This window comes from Lycorma delicatula, chromosome 2, assembly GCF_047948215.1.
Source record: "Lycorma delicatula isolate Av1 chromosome 2, ASM4794821v1, whole genome shotgun sequence".
NCBI classification, from domain to species: Eukaryota; Metazoa; Arthropoda; class Insecta; order Hemiptera; family Fulgoridae; genus Lycorma; species Lycorma delicatula.
This window is the reverse complement of record NC_134456.1, coordinates 221,805,630-221,824,849: the sequence shown is the minus strand read 5'-3', so window position 1 is coordinate 221,824,849 and position 19,220 is coordinate 221,805,630. Positions and strand designations below refer to the sequence as shown.

The following is a 19,220-nucleotide window of genomic DNA, read 5'->3' as shown; positions in this document are numbered from 1 at the left end:
TAGCCTTGACCCCCACGGTTCACCATCAATAATGGCAGCTTCCAATTTCCTCCAAGCACTTTTCTTCGCTTCTTTTCTCCCAAATCAATAGCTATTATGAGCTGCCACATATTCTTGCCGAGCCAGCAACATATCTGGTGGTGAGTGGCCCAGGCTCGCAACCAGAGGTTTGCAAGGTCCGCTGACCACCAATATGTGTGTCTTTTCACTTGACACGTACCAACCACCCTGGATCTGTCACATTCTTTCTTCACAATTCTTATGAATTCCTCCAAAGTGGCCCCTTCCAACGGCCGTTGTACAATTGCTACTGAGAATCGGACACAGCCAGCTACAGACGTCATCACCTTCCGCAGCTGGTGTTGTTGATCCTCGCAGTTCACCATTTCAAATAGTATCATTCGGTGGTCCGACAGACTTCCCTTATCTAGGATTCTCCAACCATGATACAGCCCTACATGTTCTTCCTTGACGAAGGTCAAGTCCAGGACCAAGGCATGATCTGGCTTGTTCAAAAGTAGCACTCTCCCCACTGATACGGAGAGGGAGAGGCATAAGGAACTGATGCAATTGGCCAAATGTATCTCTCAGACACTCTGGACATTTCCTCCAAACTCTAGTGAGTTTGCATTAAAATCTCAACCACAATGTTCTGGTCTTGGTGCTGACAGACCATCTCCCCCAATGAATCCAAGAACAGAGTAAAGTCCTCAATGCTGGCATTTGGGGAGTAGTAACAGGGCTACCACATCTACCAGATCCGCTCCCACACATACCCATCACCAGAGCCACTACTAATCACCGGAATCCCTTCAATCGGGAATCAATAGCTGCCTTTACCCTCTACAATCTACCAACCACGGCAACCCAGCTAAGAACGCTGCATGCAGTAAGCAAGATGACTTGGACATCATCTTGGAGAGCCACCTCCCAAACCAAGTTCACCGATTGCCTGCACCTGTTACAATTCAATTGAAGAAGTTCATTGCTTGTTTCCACAACTAACAGTTTTGTGTCTCTCCACACCACAAAGCCCATGTCGTTGGACACACACACTGCGCCCTTTGATGTCCAGGTCTTCCACAGTTGAAGCACATTTGGGACCTGCCTATGTCCTTACACACCGCCAAGACACGCCCAGTGCCCCAAGATGTAATATCGTTCTTTTGTCTCCCAAGTTGGGCTCTGTAGTGCACCCAACCTACTCTGATACACTGCTCAACCAGCTTCCTAGCCGCACGCATGGTTGTGATGACCATTGCATTCATCCTGTTGTCATAGGCCGGCCGCATCAACAAAATCTTGATTTCATCTGAATTGCTAACCACCTTCTTCAAGGCCTCATGTAATTCCTGAGTTGTAATTTCCACTTCTAAATCCTTCACATGTACAACAACTCTTCGGCCACCATGTGTCTTCATATCTACAGAGAGGCCCACCACCTTTCTCTTAGACGGTCGTAAACTCCTCAGCCTGCTGTGTGTCCTTAATACAGATGTACAGCACCTCCTTCGTTCCCTTCCTAAGGGAGAGGACCTCACCAGCATCCTCCAATGACACTGACTACTAGACCATCTGCACTAGAGCTGCGAATGACCGTCCTGAGACTCATACAACAATTTTACTGCTATCCTGGACAGGAGGGGTGGTCTTGATCAAAGCACTCTTCATATCTCCACCTGCCCCATCAGCTTTCTGTGCCAATGCTCCACTAGGATAATATAGACACGCACTCAAAATCTCAATTCGTACACAAGAATTTTCTTGATCGTAAGTCCCAGTTTGCCCCCTGGTAGGATGAAGGTCATAGATGTCGCCTCTGCCATCATCTTTCTCACAGAGCTCAGAATCACTGCTTGTACACTGTCCTCACCCCTCTCATTCACACAGTAAATTGTATATACTTGCTTGACCATGCGGAAGGAGCATCCTGTCAATGACCCTTGAATCCTCTTTAACTACATCTCCAGGCCTAATTTCTGCAAGATGATGTACAGATTGTCCCATGTATTTGAGCTGCAGGAGACATCCGAGAAGCAGACAAAGTCCCCATCAGTGGACAATTCAGTCACCTCCTTAATGCGTGACATCACCTCCGCAGGCCTCTTCCTACTCAATATTGAGACAAACTCATCGTCAGCCAAATCCAACTCCAGTAACTCTAGAATTCTCCTCTTGGAAAACCCATCGGTCTGAGACACCCAAGTATCCATTGATGTAATAGGAGACATCAACGATACAATGAGCCGCAATGGTGACAACACCTCACAGAGTGCTTTTACCATCCCCGCAACAACTGATGCCATGATGTTGATCTCCTCCACATACTCCTTGACATTGATACTCTTGTAACCATGACTAACAGTCAACCGATCATATTCAAGAAATCCCCCATATCAGTACCAGCCAATCTGTTATCATCATCACTGCAGCTACTTCCCCTGGCTGCGTGCTTGCATTTACTGGGCTGTTCTCACATGTTTTTGGCCCTGCCCTCAGTTTGGGATAATTCAGCGAGGCTTACGGTCAGTGACCCCAGGATGAGTGTTGAACGAGGAGTTCAACACTATCTGAAGATTTATTAGTTTCCAAGTCCAGAAAACTTTCAACAGCACCAGAAAAGTCCCAGTTATAAAAAAAAACTCAAAAAAATAGGATACTTGTTTACGTTCAAAGACAGCTATTGCCGACGTAAGTAATAACTAATTGTAGAAATATCAAAAAATGTTTTAAAAAAGCAATGAAAACAACATGATGAAACACACAAAAAACCCATAACCTATTAACAAAACAATAAAAAAGAGCAAAAAACACAATGAAACTCTGAAAAAAGAACATTCAAGATGGATTAAAAGAAATAGCATCTACCTCTGACTGAATTCAGAAACCAACTGATCAAGAAACACTTTATTTGTATAGTATTAACATAACTTTAAAATCAATAAACAGTATTCATATAAATTTATTGTAATTTTAGGTTCTTGCCTTTGGATTTCTTGCATCCAAAACAAAATGAAAAATCTTGAAATGAAATTATTTTTTTTATTAAAATAAAACTGCCTAACAAAATTTGCACTAAAACTTAAATTCATTAAATTAAGTATTAGTAAGTTGTTGGTAGTCATTTACAGTTTGGTGCAGATTTTGTGATATTTAAAAAATAGTAATGTTAAAAAGATTTTATTTCACAAGTTTTAATGGTACGTGTTTTTTTATACAAAACTTAGTTTTATTTTTTTTTTTAAATATTGGATATACAAGGTCTGTTTAGAAATTAACTAAACATTTTTAATTACATGCCAACAGAGATCATTAGTGATGTGCTGTTGGCAGCATTATATTGCGCATATTATTTGAAAGCAATGTGTTTAAGTGTTAGTAGTGATTTTTGTACTGTGCAATTTTCAGGAGCAATGACACACCATAAAAATTTGGGTGAAACTAGGGAAAACTTTCACAGAAACGTTTCAATATTTGAAACAAGCTTACAGAGATGATGCTCTGGGTTGTACGCAATTTTACAAATTGTTTTCACGAGTTAAAAGTTGTTGTCAGTCGATTAACGATGACCCTCAACAAGGAAGTCCTTCGACTTCTACTGATGACACCCATGTTCACAAAATCAATGATCTGGTGCATAAAAATTGCCTACTGACTGTCAAAGAACTTGCAGAAGAGGTAAGTATCTCAATCAAACATGCGATGACATTTTGACTGAAAAACTGAACGTGAATAGGGCTGCAGCAAAGTTTGTTACTTGTTTGATGACTGAGTAGCAGAAAGAACATAGAGTCGACATTTGTCAGCAACTTCTTGAATAAGCCGATGATGATGAAAAATTCATACAAAGGATCATAATGGGGAAGCTGGATTTACGGCTACAACATTGAGACAAAGGTTAATCACAATGGATCAGCAAAGGATCTCCACCGCTCCAAGAAAGCACATCAGTCTCAATCCAATGTCAAAGTGATGCTCTCTGTTTTTTTCGATTTTAATGGAATTGTGAATTTTGAATTCTTGCCTCAAGATGAAACAATGAACTACGTGTACTATCAAGGTTTTTTACAACAGTTACATGAAGAACTCCAGAAAAAGAGACCAGAGTTGTGGCAAGAAAACTCACAGTTCCTTCACCATGACAATGCACCTGTACTCTTAGTTAATTCAATTTTGTGCCAAAAATCAGATGACTGTCCTCCCTCAGCCTCCCCAGTTTAAAATCAGTGATGAAGGATGCCATTTTGGAACTACTGATAACATGCAAATTCATGACAGACCTTAAAGACCGTTTCAAATTAAGATATCCAAAACTGGTTCGCGAAGGGTAAACAATGCTGGGAAAAGTGTGTGAATAGGAGAGGGAAGTAATTTGAAGGGGACAAGGATCAATAATCTGTAAAATTAATAATAAAGATTAGAAAAATAAAGTTCGGTTATTTTCTGAACAGACTAAGAATAATGTAAATAGACATATTCTAATGTTAAATGATAAGTTAGACATGATATTGTAAAATAAATAAAAGGAAAAATTTCAACAATAGAAAACAGAGTATTTATATTTTGGGGAATTTAATAAAGTTTATGTATTTTTTCAACAGAAAAGTATACAGGAATGTATCAATAAAAAATGACATAAAATTATTTATGATTTCTCTTAAGTGAAAGGAGAATATCATGAGAAAGAGTAAGTCAAACTTTCAGTACTATGTAAAAAAAATTAACAAAGAAATTTATCTGGAAATTTCAAACATTAACTTAATAAAATGGAATTAACATCGGTATTTAATATTTACACATGACTCAGATATACAGTATTTACCCTTTTTTATATGTATAATGGGAGTAAATGCTTCAATAATCTGGGTAAAAGTATGGTAAGAATGACCTACAGACCAACCACGAATTAAAATTATATTTTCAATCATGTTCCACCTACTCAGAAAGAAAAACTACTACTTACTCAGTCATTAGAGGGTAGAGTTAATCTTAAAAAACAAAACATTTTGTTCTATATTACATAACTACAGTGCCATAATGTGTAAATAATATAAACATACAGTATCTTCACAGAATGAAAGACACTTTTTCAAAAATTTACGTTTTAACTAACATCCAGTTATAAAAATTTCACGAATTCAAATTTTAGTTAAGTTAACCTTAAAAATGTTTGTTTCAGAATGTACAAAATGTTTAAATATACATTATATAAGCCAAAAATATAAGGTTTTTTGAATACATCTCTAAATCTATAAAATATATATATAAATAATTATAAAATACAATTAGCAGACAAAAAGAGTTACAGTTAATGTAGGAAATAAGATGTGATCTAAGTAAATTGGTAACAGAGCTAGAAATCCTTCACTACCAGCTGTCTTAATTGTATATGCAGTATGATCAGTATCTGTAACAATAAAACAATCATAATTAATTTTTGTAATTTCATCATGTATCACTTAAATCATATTATGTCATTAACTTTTATAATAATACTTATACTATAAAACAGTATGGTAAAATAAACTTATTGACAAAAAGGTAAAATTAATATTTTTGAATATTAAAATATTTTACAATAATCTACTTAAAAATCCATTGAGTTCAATAAAACTAGAATTTTATGTAGAAATAATCTATGTGTAGTTTATATTGTGCAAATTAATTCAAGAGTGATATAAGTATATCTGACAAGGGTGTGTTTCACCCTCTATCCAAGGGTTACATTCATCCTCTAAACACAAAAAACAATCCCCAAATCGGAACTAATTCATAATTATTTTCTAAATGTAAACAAAGTGTCATCCTAGGTAAAAGATTAATTGACGTAAAATTAGCTGAAAAGTTCATATTTTAATTTGAAATAACATCTATCATCTATATGGAACTGAACTGATAGAAGTACTGGAATGCAATCTGGATTCCTCGATCAATTCTTCACAAATATTTCTATTAATAATAACTAACAGCAACTCACACTCACAAGATTCAAGGATCTTGTATTCTTCTAGTAACTCAGGCAAAGAATTTACTATAATTTACAATTTTTAAATGTACTGGGAAAAACAAGCAACCAATGATACTCTGAGAATTGTCTCAGTTAATGACATAAGCCTTTACATAAGCCGTAAAATAAATCTTGTGCAGGGTAGTACATAAACGTATAGTAGTACTAGTACATACATACACTTAGTACTTAGATAGTGGTAAATAAACTTTCAGCAAAAAGATTTGCAAAATTTTTATCCCCTGAAAATTGCAAGTGTAAAATTTCTTTTTTTTTTAAAGAATATTTCAGCTGGAAGTACCAATATGTTTAAAATAATCACAAAGGGATAATTACAAGAATTCCTTATCATACACCTTTGCAATTTGTTTGAACAAATTTGATTTTTTGATTTTTACTTTCCCAACAAATATAGCTATGTTAAAGTGAAATGTATGGTGATCCTGTCAAAAATGGGGTGTCAGGATTGTTTTAAAAATTGCATGTTTTAAGATCCAACTAGTTCATCTAGACAAAAAAATATATGTATGTATGTATGTATGTACATACATATGCATATACATATATTTGACACTCTGCTTTTGGCTTTATTTCTCAGGATTGAGCAAACAGATTTTCTTCAAATTTGGCTAAAATATTTCTATATATAGAGCATTAATAATATTAATTCTTTTTCAAAAATAAGTTAATATTGCAGGAGATATCAAGAAAAACCCAATTTTGATTTTTCTTCAGAGGCATTTTTGAGCAAACGGAAATGAGAAATAATTTTTTTTCATTTGCATGACTAATTAGAACATTTTTGACTAAAATAACAAAAAGAAGTTTCTGATGAAAAAATAATCATGCAATACATTGCCAGCTTTTTCAGTTTATTTTTTTTAAATAATAGCTTAAATGAAAACAGATGAAAAGAAACATCTTGAAATCATTTGAGAAACCAGTTTTCAAAATACAGCTTCAGTTTTCTAAGTCCTGTGAAAGGTTGCCATAACACACAGAAACTGAAACCAAATAGTTTTAAATGAGCTCAGAATTTATAATAAATAAAACAAAAAAATAAAACCTCGGTAAATGTTTATTAAAGTACAATAAACATAATGATTAACAAACCAATATAATATAAACACATGACTGTTCCAATGAAACTTTATTATTATTAGCAACATTCAGAAAATAATTATCGATTTGAAGGCCACAAGAGAATATCTTCATAAACACTATTTCTACCATTGTGTACTATTATTTAATATATTTATTTATTCAGATTTTTATGACGTCATTAAATCATAAAAATAAACCTTGGAGTTAGTGCTCCTAGCCTTGGTTACAGATGAAATTTCTTTTACATATATTCCAGTAAATGTGACATGAAAGATAATTTTTTATAACTGAACTACAACCTTCATTTAAAAAAATTACTTATATAGTGAAATTTATTTTGTTTACTTTTAACAAATAAATAAAACAAAGTAAATAACAAATCAAAAAATTAATGTAGCATAAAAAATTACTTAAAAAAAAAAAATATCAAACAGATGTTGCCCATCAACCTTAAGGCTTAAACCCCTTGCACCATGTCCATTCTCATATCCTTCATTCCAAACCAGACTTTTAAGATCTTGATAGCTTCCACTTTCTAAATTCCGATATTCCATGACAGTAATATTGATGTAAGTCAAACAAATTCAATAAATAAGATATAAAATTCAGTATTGAACTGAAAGCCAATAACACATTCTTAATTATTTGGACATGTGAATCAAGATAAACTTTAATTGTTAATGGATATTTAACAAAAAACCAACAAAACACAGTTATAAATAGTTATTCAATACATTCACGCTCATGCAAATCAATAGCATTTAATACCAAGACATATAATAGTGCAATTAAATAGTTAAAGAAAATAATTTAAAAAATTTAAATAAAGATTATGAGAATAGAAAAATATTGTTTCAAAAAATAGTCTTATCATTTGCAATTATTTCATAATTTGTTTAAATTATTTAGACAAAATCAAATGCAAACATTTACCAAAACAATATTTTAACTAATTTTAATTAAAAAATATCTTGTACTCCTCATGACAGCATGAGAAGATGAAGAAGATGCTTCAGAGTTGTTTTTTAATTTTTTTTCCTAAGTAGTTTTCAATTATTATTATTATTATTATTATTACTTATATATTAATTAAACAGACTTATTAATTATGGTTATGTTTGATAAAATATTAATAAATCATTTTTATTTGACGGAAACATTCATAAAGATAAAATATACTGTCTGTGAAATTGATTAACTGAAGCCGTAATTTATATTAAATAAGTCACGTGACTATTGAAACAATTATTCTTACCGGTCCAAGCATTTGTTCCAGAAGCAAGGCACCGATTGGCAAGAAGATCAAGAACACCTTTGTACGGATAATTTTCACTTCCAAGAAATATAAGGTGTTCCAATGTATGAGGTAATCCATCATCATCATGAGCTTCTGTAGCTAAGTATAATAAAATAAAAATTTATCAAAAGAGCACACAAGATCTTTCAAAATGAATTATGAAATACATAGAGCGATATCATGCAATAATAAACTGAAATTTGAGTGTAACAATTAACTCGCTATTTGGAACTTTCATCATAGATAAGATATAGATTTAAAAAAAAAGATTATCGATAATAAATCGATCCAAAGACATTGAAAAGTTATAATTAAACACGTATCTATTAATTATCCTCATAATAAGAAATATGTTACATGTCATATCTATAATAAACTAAACAGCAAATCAATGATACTAAATGCCTAAGAGAACTTTCATACAAACAGTAATTTCACTAACATTTTGAAGCAGGCTTACGTGTCGTGATGCAGTTATTATACAAAAAGATCTAGTTTCTCTGTTTAGGATGATCTCCTAAAATTTTTTAATATTAAAAACAAACATCTTTCTGAATGACACAAATTATAATGTTTACAATACTCATCCTCTCTTCCCCAAATTTCATTCTTTTTGATAATTTTCATTAATAATATATATAAATAAACAAGTATAAAGGAAAATCTTTTTTTATAAGTTAACTAATCTCTGGAAATTTTTTTTTATCCAGAAGTTTGATAAGAGTATCCACCTCCCATAACCCCATCTGAAACCCTCCTCCTAAGTAACATAATGACTAACCAGCCCAACTTTATTATATTGTAACAAGACCAGTGTAACAGATCTGAGTAATGGATTCTTGCCAATTAAGAAGAAAGTAGTAGAAAATATAATAACGGAGGGAATCTAGAAGGGGACTAAAACGAATCTTTTTTCCAAGACTAACAGCTCCATTTAACAATTGTTCTTTATAATACTTGCCACTGACACTCCTACAACAAATGTTGTTCCATGAGAATTACTGGAATTACAGGGTAGATATGTATGAGAAAACGTCTCAGAAAATACATTCTCACGCTTCAACTTGGGTCTGGTTCTGCAGGTAAAGAGGATACGAGTATAAATACTCCAGGGAAGATGAGTTAAGATCGGTTTTGAAGAGGCGAATATAGGTATAGTGCCGGTTGTGTCCAGCGTGATTGTAAGGTGGTGTTATCCGTCAACATGTAGTACTGCAGAGTGCAGGGTAGTGTTCGACGTGATGTCACAAGCATTCTAGTGTGGACAGTACATGAAAACAGGAAGTGGTTTCGTGAGTTACTGTTAAAGACAATTAGTGAAATAGATAAAATACTAAACTCATTCATAGATTGCTAGAAGAATAATTTTATTTGTGAAAAGGAATGATTATTTGCAGTAAAAGAACTTTAGACTTGTATTATTTGGTAAACTAGTTGTTAAAAGTGTAAATGTTAGCGGTCATTATAATGTTATTGTCAATTGAACTGAAATCTGGTTTTTACAATTTAACTGACTATAAATAAATCTTGACCTTACTTTAAATTCTATTTTCTAAGAATTCATTGTTTATTATTATTATTGTGGTGATGATTACTATTTTTATTAATTTTTTATTATTGTCATTTATTTATTATTACTGTTGTCATTATTATTATTATTGATCTGATTTTGTTTTACTTATGTTCTTAAACTAATAAACTGTAATTGCACAAATACTTCCAATTGTTATTCTCTCAATATCCTGTTTACGCTGCACACACAACAATATTATGATATTTACCCTTTAACCATGAATATAAAACCTGGTGTTTTCAAACCACCCAACCACCCTCAACCAATAGTCAGTCAGCAGTCTCCTTTAATCAATAATAACTGAAATACTGCAATACTCAAAATTTTATTTTTTCTAAATGCATTTTACCTTCAAAGGTAAGTATATAAAAAACAAACAGTGTAAGATATAAAACCCCCCTCCCCCACCTACTTACTAGGTTCTCCATCCCTAATTAAATAAAGAAATATTAGAATATGTATTATATATTAGTTTTTAAAAAATGTATTTGTTTCTAAAGACCTTCAATGGTATTATGGTTTACACCCCCAAGGTCAATCTGACTACCTGAAAAAAACAAAAAATTGATATATCTTTGCAGTAAGATCATTTTATTTCAAAACACAATCTACTCTCAAATAAACTGTATTAACCTTTCCAACGTTACTGAATCTCACCCATTATTTTGAAGCTTGATGATTCTACCCTTATATTACCTACATTTTTCTAAGGTACTGGGAACTTTTTATGTAAAATATCTGCAGAATAAAAATAATTTAGTCATGCAAGGATGTCAACAACACCATCTAGACCAAGATTTACATTAGATTAATGTTTTTAAAATTTAATTATAATATTCCATAAATTTGTAATACTCTACAAACTGAAATAAAAAGTATGCTGAATGTAATTTTTTTTTTAATTCCTTACACATTCTTGGTTTGCCTAAATAGAAAATATAAAGAACCTGTTTCATTAAACTGAAACCTTTAGTTAGTAAAGTTTCCTCTACCATCTTGTTATTTTACGTGTGTATTACATTACTACTGCTCTGTATTATTAGATAATTAATTTTCCAACTGGTCAATAATATTATGTTTACATTACTATTATTATTGTTGTTATTTTCACAAATATTTGTTCTAAACCAGAGTAGACGACTTTGATGTGACAATCACAAATTTTTTACCAATTCAGTCTTCACTTTTTAATCATTTTAATTGTGTCATTTGACTCCCAATGCTGCTGTAAGCGTTGAATCCATAATATTAACTTTTTATTATTATGTCTTCAACTCTTCATAATATTCAAAGTAAACTTTTTCTGAAATCTTGGGTGTAGATTACAGTGGACTGGACCAATGTTGTAAACATTTTGCTTCTTCTAATATTCTCAACAAGTAGGCAAGAATGAGAGTTTTTATTTGGTTTTAAAATATTTCCTTTTCTCTATTAAATAACATTCAATTTTTTGAGCAAGCAAATAAATCACCATTATATCACCTTTTAGTCATGTATTCATGTCCTGATTTATCACATTTTCAGCATTTTTGTTAATATTTTGCCTTTTTAACATACAAGAGATAAATATTAGAATTTAAAAAACACGGCTGTAAAAAATCATTGCTCTTTAATATATAATTATACAGCATGCGGGTGACAATCGGTTCAGCCGTTGAGCTGCTATGGCGGAACAAACATACATATATACACAATAAATACTTTTTGGGCAGTCATGTAAAAACACTAGTAAGAAAACTTCACACGTATGAGATACAAGGTTTCTGAATCATTCAGAATGAAGTGTTGAGATGTGAGTTATTCAAAAACAACTTATTCATCTGAGAGATTTTTTCAAATCTTTTAAATTTATTTAATACACACGCGTGCGAACACACACATTTATATAAACTATGACACTCCCAGTAACATAAGGATTCCAATGCGGGGTCATATATCTAAATCGATTCAACTGTTGAGCTGCTATGGTGGAACAAACACACATAAATACATATGCCCTAAAAACATTACACTCCTTTTTGGACAGTTGTGTAAAAAGGCAAAATCCTTGGATGTGAAGCATCACCTTGGAACATACAGACAAACATCCAACCTTCATACAATCTGGAGGGAATAACCTAACAAAGATCAGAATAATCACTGGATTGGGTGGCTTTCTACAATTCTTCAGCTATCAAAATTCATTATACTTTCAACTAGAATTCATTAGTTGAGGAATAAGGTCAGAGCAAATTTTTATTTCAAAAAAAATCCAGAAAGTCACATTAAAAATTGTTCAACATTGAGTGTCCAAAGATTGACACTAAAAGACCAAATATTTAGAATAGTGGTAACAGTTTTGCAGTCGACTTTCAAAATTCTTTCCACACTCGATCAATTCTAAATTAGATCTCTGCATAAATTCAAATTTGAAAATCCTAAAACTAAATTTTAAATGAATATTACCACTTAAGATGTCCTAATTGCAAGCAATCACTAAAACACTATTTACTAACCAATTTTTTTTGGATGATAAAGCCAAAGTATATGTTCAAACTACCAGAATAGACACTTATTTGAACTAAGGCTAAAATACCAGAGTTCATCCTGATTCCCAGATAACACGTTTCAAGACTTACTAAGAACAAATGTACATTTAAGCATGATAGTTCCCACTTTGAGTTACTGCAGTATTAAACACCTATTACTTGCCGGCCTCCATGGCACGAGTGGCAGCATCTTGGCCTTTCATTCGGAGGTCCCAGGTTCAAATCCCGGTCAGGCATGGCATTTTCACACATGCTACAAATCATTCATCTCATCCTCTGAAGCAATACCTAATGATGGTCCCAGAGGTAAAAAAAACACCTATTACTTGTTTCTGAGAAAACAGTTATCCAAGTTATTTTTTCAATATGCGCGTATGTGGGTCTACAGACAGTTATTTTTATTACACTGTAAAATGTGTAATGGTTTATGTAGAGTGATTTTTAGTATAGGTATGGTTGCAGCCAGGAAATAGTGAGAATTAAGACCATAATCACCTTAAATTATGAATTAATTCTTAAATTAAGAATTCATTAATTCTTAAATTAAGAATTTAAGACCATAATCACCTCATGTTTACAGGTGTGCTAATTCCCATACTCAAAGGTCAGTGACTCAACGAAAACAATTCAGAAGAAAGACAAGCATATAATTAAAATACATATGATAATTCAAAGCTGAACAGTTTTATTTAATATTCTTTATCATTAAAAACCTTAATCTTTTGATAACCAGTAATAAAAACCTATAAGGGGAACTTATAAAAAATATCATAAAAAAAAATTACTACTGAAACATATAAGTACCACGTCTGAAGCTTACAATTTATCATTTATAATAATCCACATTCCTGGACGTAATTAATCATAAAAAAAAAAAAAAGACGTCAATAAATTTTGATAACCTGAACCAACACTGTTCAAGTTTATTTCTAAACATATAATTTATACTGACAAAAATCAAAATGTAATATGTAATGGAATATTTATTTAAATATAGAACATAAAATTCCAGTTTAATTTTTTTAAAAGTGATTTTGAAGTCAAATTATTCCAATCAAACAAATAAGAAACGGTCAACACAACTTACACTCAATTTTTGATAAAAGTATTGGCTTAAATACAATTCAAACTGATTCTCAAAACCAAAGTAGTCTGTAACACACTGACAGATTCAGATGACATCTACTTTGTTAACTTCTTGGTCTTAATCACTATAATCAGTTTTTTTACAGACTACAATTTAAAAAAAGTGACAACCCTATGTGTCAATATCATTTTCTGAACATTCTTTTCCGTTCTCTTCATCCCACTCTTAAAATTTGGGAATTGATTTTCAGAGAAAAACATCAGCAATTAAAACATGTACACTCCCAGTTTAGCCTGCAAATTATTAATTTATTGTAACTATCAAAGTCAGAATGTTGAACAATATAACATTTATTTAATATAAATTGCAATTTAGTATTTGAACCGTTATCTTATTTTTCTTAATTATACTATTTGCAAACAATAGAATATATATTTCTTAAAGTATAATGAATGATTAATTGCCATTATACTGTATTATTTTATAAGCATTAAATATTCAAATTTTTCTTTTGATTAAACAAGTTTTAGGAGCCCCAGTTATTCAACAACAATAATAAATTTTATAATAAACCTGTTTGGATCTTAACCATCCAAACAGTTAATTCTGTATATTTACAGTATACAGAAATTCCTGGGTTTTGTTAACAACAAATCACTTAAGTTACACTTATAAAATATACGGAAAAAAAATGTAACAATCATTCTATTAAAAACAAGCTGTAAATATTTACTATGTTCTAATTTCAAAATAGATGGAGAAAAAAGCACATAAATTATCAAGCTCAAACAGAAGATTTACGGCACAACTATTAAACTAAATAATCCTTTTTCTTCAATTCTCAGGTATAAAACTGTGATGAAAAAATCTGTTAAAAAATTTTACTGACATGGCATGGTTAAAAAGAGATGAAATTATAAAACAAACAAAAAATATTAATGCTAGTGAGAATAATTCTGACAAAAACGACAGTCAACATTAACACAAAGCACGTACGTGCTGAAGCTTTTACTGCATTACAGACTTTGCTAACTCAGTAAGAGCATCAATTTGAATTGTGTCAAAAGCAAACTTGGTCTGATAGAAGAAAACAAATCAGTAGCAATATTGGTAAATGTTCCCAGTGAATTTATGTACAACAATTTTGAACAAAATAAAAAAATCACCAGATTTGGAGATGCTGAAAAATGTTGAATAAAACCTAATTTTTAATTTCTGGAAATTTTGTGAGACAGAATCTTCTACTTAAAGTGCTCAAAACTAGTACAAGAAAAAACCACAGCTGAAAAATAAGCCTTGACTACTCTCTCTCTCACCAGCACTTTTGAGATCCCAACTCCAAACTTTTTCTTACTATCGAAGTTAATTTGCTTATACAGCTAAATTGTAGTAAATATCATTAAATAGTTCTCAGCTAGATCAGACAGCTCTCGATGTTTGTAGAATTTTTTTTTTTAATCAGAATAAAACTTGTCATGGTCCATAAGATTTTTCTCTGCAATTCATAGTTTCAGAACCATTAAAGAAGAGTAATACAGTCTAGCAGTATATTATAAGAACAAGAACACTAAATCAAATCTCGGACAAGCCACCAAGGAAATCTACAAAATCTACACAGCAACTGATTACATTATTAATATTCCATTGGACTATTTATTCTAACTAGCAATACAACCAGTTTATACAGCAACATACTGTGCCATAAGATTATGTTGCAAGAAAAAACACAGTTTGTTACTTGTGTAAAAATCCTTAAGATCTATTGTCCTATTTCTATGTTAATTCAATTTGATAATGTAAATCTAATTCAAGCCTTCTGTTTAGGGCTGATTTACTCTTTTTGTAGATTTTGTTAGCAATAAAGTAATGAATCAGTAGATAACAGAAAGAATTTTCATGCGGCTCACTGACAATGATAAAATTAAGAAAGTATACGTACATATACTCTAGTAATTACAAATTATTACAGAATAATAGCACAACAAATCACTCGACTACCTATACTTCACCACAACGAAAGTATATTTCATAACAAGCACGATTTCAAAACAAAGACACCCACAAGTGATTCCAACTTAACTGATAACTCGCCTAGGATATATATAAACTTTTTAAAACTGCATCTCCTAATGTACAGATTAATATCAGTAAAACTCTGAAGAACTCAGTATAGCTAGACTTTAAGATAAAAATTAAAAGAAAAAGTATATATAACATAAAAATTGTACAATTCAATATCTACTGAAAACAAAATGTTTTTCATCCAACAACCTTTTCAATAAGATTGCCAGTATTTTCAATAAAAAAATATTATATTGCTTTTAAAAATACAAACTGTATAAAATCACAAATAATAATATACTACACACCGATTAAGACAACAAACCAGAAGTATAAAACATCATAGAATAAATGTACAATTGGTGTATTCATTCACAAATATTTTCACATTAACCACAACATACAATTTTTACATACAATGTATAAAAAAACCTCTACCTCAAAAGAATCAAACAGTATAAAGTTTACTAATAAGATTAAAAAAATAAACACAAAATATTCTACTTGACCGACTTTTAACAAATTGTCTAACCACTAAAAGGTCAGATGCTACAAACAAAAGCACTACCCACACTACCACTGATGAAGCAGGTGACTGCTCTAGTTATTACTCCTGAAACTGAATTGCCATGTATTTGAAAAGAAACTTGTTTTTAAAATAATTAATTCAAATTTAATATACTACACTGGTTACATTCTCAATTAATTAATTAATTAAAATAGTATATTCAAGCACAACAATCTGAATCGCAAAACAAGAAAAAACCAAATTAAAATTATTCACATTTTCTCCTGAAGTACACCTTGACTTTCACTTGACTAAATAGGCTAGAGCAACTGTACTTATCTATGTGAAAATTACTCGCTATTAATGAAGTTTTCTCAACCGCTTTACCTTTATAATTTCAACATGACAAATGAGAGTTCAAACTAATAGAAAATAAATACTACATAACTCAACTTCTTAATACTTACAATTCTTCCATAAGATATTTTCTGAACACTGCAGCTTCAATAGCACTGTGGTTAAAAGTACTAAAATGCAGGAGTTAAAAAATCTGACTTAAGGTCAAATAATACTATACCTAATCTGTGCTAAAATTGTTTTTTAATGTATTGTTGTGTCCATAAATCTATTGTTGTTCAAGAATATTGTTAATGGATATGCATAATTATAATATTATAAATAATAATAAAGATAAAATACATAGTAGATATATTTTACATTATATATTTACATGCAACATTTTATGCCTATATGTACTTATTCGCATTAATTATATATGTTGCATACAGAAAAAATAAAAAACCTAGACAAAAAATTTAACCAAACCTTTACATAAAAATTGCAAAATTATCAGGAAAGAAGATTGTGTACTTAAAAAATCACAGAACATCTAACAAAGCACAAAATAATGATAAACACAGTAACCAAGAAAATGTAAAAATTCAAATTCAAATGATTATGCTAGAAACTACGTATTGGGTAAACCAAACATATATTTACTGACAGATACAATAATTACAACCATGAGAATTAACCTCTGAAAATTACTTCATAGATCCCAGACATACACGAGACATTAACCAAAATATTTACATTTTGGAACCATATCCAGTATTTTCTGAATTTCATTGATCCACAGTTACCGATTCATTAACACATCATAAGCCATTAATACTTTATCCATCCTTTTAAACCTGGATACAGATTCACCAGATTTTGTGAAATCATAAGGTTCTATAAAATTACACTGATGTGAATATCACTTTTAATAAAAGTGTCAGCATCATAGTAAATAATGCAATCAATTTAGTTTAGGAGTTTCAGTTGTATTTCTACAAAATAATTACTTTTTAATTTTTACATTGATAACCGATTAATACGCAAACAAAATGGATGAATTTTAAACAGGGGTGAAAAAATCAATTTTAGACTTAAAAACTCAGGTAAAGTTATGTATTATAACTCAAATCATAATAAACAAAATAATCACATGCTCTAAATGACGTGTTATTATTTGCTCAATTATACATACCAAGGCAAAAATAACCACTAACAGCAGGTCCTTCAATCTCAGCAATAACAACAGTGATTCCTGTTTTTAAAGATTTATATTTGTGAACAGGAACATCATTGGTAGCTTGTAATGAACATAATAGTTCAAAGTTTCCTTTTGATTGCAACGCAGGCGATTTATCTACCGGTGCCATTCTAAAACATGAAAATCAGTTAACAAATAAATAACTAAAAACCATAATAAACACTATTAACATTATCATTTTGATAATAATATTAACAAGGTGCTGTAAACATTACTAAACACACCTGTAATAAAAAAGAATAACTAATCCTTAGTGTAACGATAACCTCCCCGTAATAGAAGCAACTACAAAATGATAAGGTGTTCTCTAGAGAAATGTACGTCTGACATGTGGTCGCCTACTATTAGTTCAATTCTAACCTTAACACAGAATGATAAAGTACACACTGCCGGTAAAAAATGTGTATGCTATTCGAGTACAATAAGTACTTGATTCTGCTTGACGTAGGCATATAATTAAATTAAGTTTTACTAATTAGAATTTGCTGCACTAAGGCCTTTATCATCAATCAGTGTTAAAAAAAAAACTAAAGTAAAAGAAATTCACGGGTGATATTACTCACAATCGATAGATTATTTCCTGTTAATTTAATTTCATTTAAATTTTGAGTTTTGTTTAATTTATGTAAACTGAAATCCTAAAAATATTTTCAATTACTTTCAAACAAAAATAAATAATTTAGTATTTCTCTTTTAAATAAATAATCTTTAATTATGCTTAGGTATTTTGTAATCTGTGAACTTCTTATTTTCATTGAAAATATGACAGTATTTGCTATTTAAAACTCATCAAGAGCTTTCGAATGAAAGTAGTTAATGCTATAGAGCAGCAGTTCTCAAAGTACGTTACGCTTACGAAAACAGACCCAACAATAAGAAAAACCTATTACAACTCAAAATTATTAGTACAACACATATTTATTATTATTAGTAATTATTTATAATTAATTACTACTAACCGCAAATCCACTGTATTGTTAATACGATGGATTTGCGGTTCCCAAACCTTTTTTTGATATAATAGTATTTTATCATGTATTTCCTTTTCCCTTAATTTGAGGAAATTATTCTTGTTTAGCAACAATAAGAATATCAATTATTCGGCGAGTAAGAATACACAAGCCGATGGGTTCTTACATGCCACAACGCACATGTAGAGCTATGGTCTCTTAATGTCCTTTATAAAAGGATTACATTACTTTCCTTCAGCAGTTAAACGAATCGGTTGTGGTTATCCTACAGACAGTCGGATACAGTTTCTTTCGATGTTTTACATTCTCTGTGATAACTGATTTGAAAATGTAATTGTGTTACCTTTACATTCGATGAAATTGAAGTGCTAGTGTTGGCATACGTAACTCAAAAGGGAATTTATTCTTGTATAGATCCTTATTTACTTACTTTGCTTAAAGTTTAGTTAGTATAGTTGACATTAAATAGAAATTAGTTAGCGATTTG

General features: G+C 31.0%; 1 protein-coding gene across 1 annotated transcript in view; it reads right to left on the bottom strand.

The window, feature by feature from the left end:
- LOC142319676 (uncharacterized protein C05D11.1-like) overlaps positions 1 to 18,140 on the bottom strand; it is a 75,454-nt gene extending 57,314 nt beyond the window's left edge. The window contains exons 1-4 of the mRNA XM_075357225.1: positions 17,987 to 18,140; positions 17,697 to 17,872; positions 8,367 to 8,507; positions 5,307 to 5,407 (exon numbers count right to left, since the gene is read on the bottom strand). Coding sequence (XP_075213340.1) covers positions 5,307 to 5,407; positions 8,367 to 8,507; positions 17,697 to 17,871 — 417 coding nt within the window. The 5' untranslated portion in view covers position 17,872; positions 17,987 to 18,140. The remainder of the gene's footprint in view (positions 1 to 5,306; positions 5,408 to 8,366; positions 8,508 to 17,696; positions 17,873 to 17,986) is intronic.
- Positions 18,141 to 19,220: the final 1,080 nt, after the last annotated feature.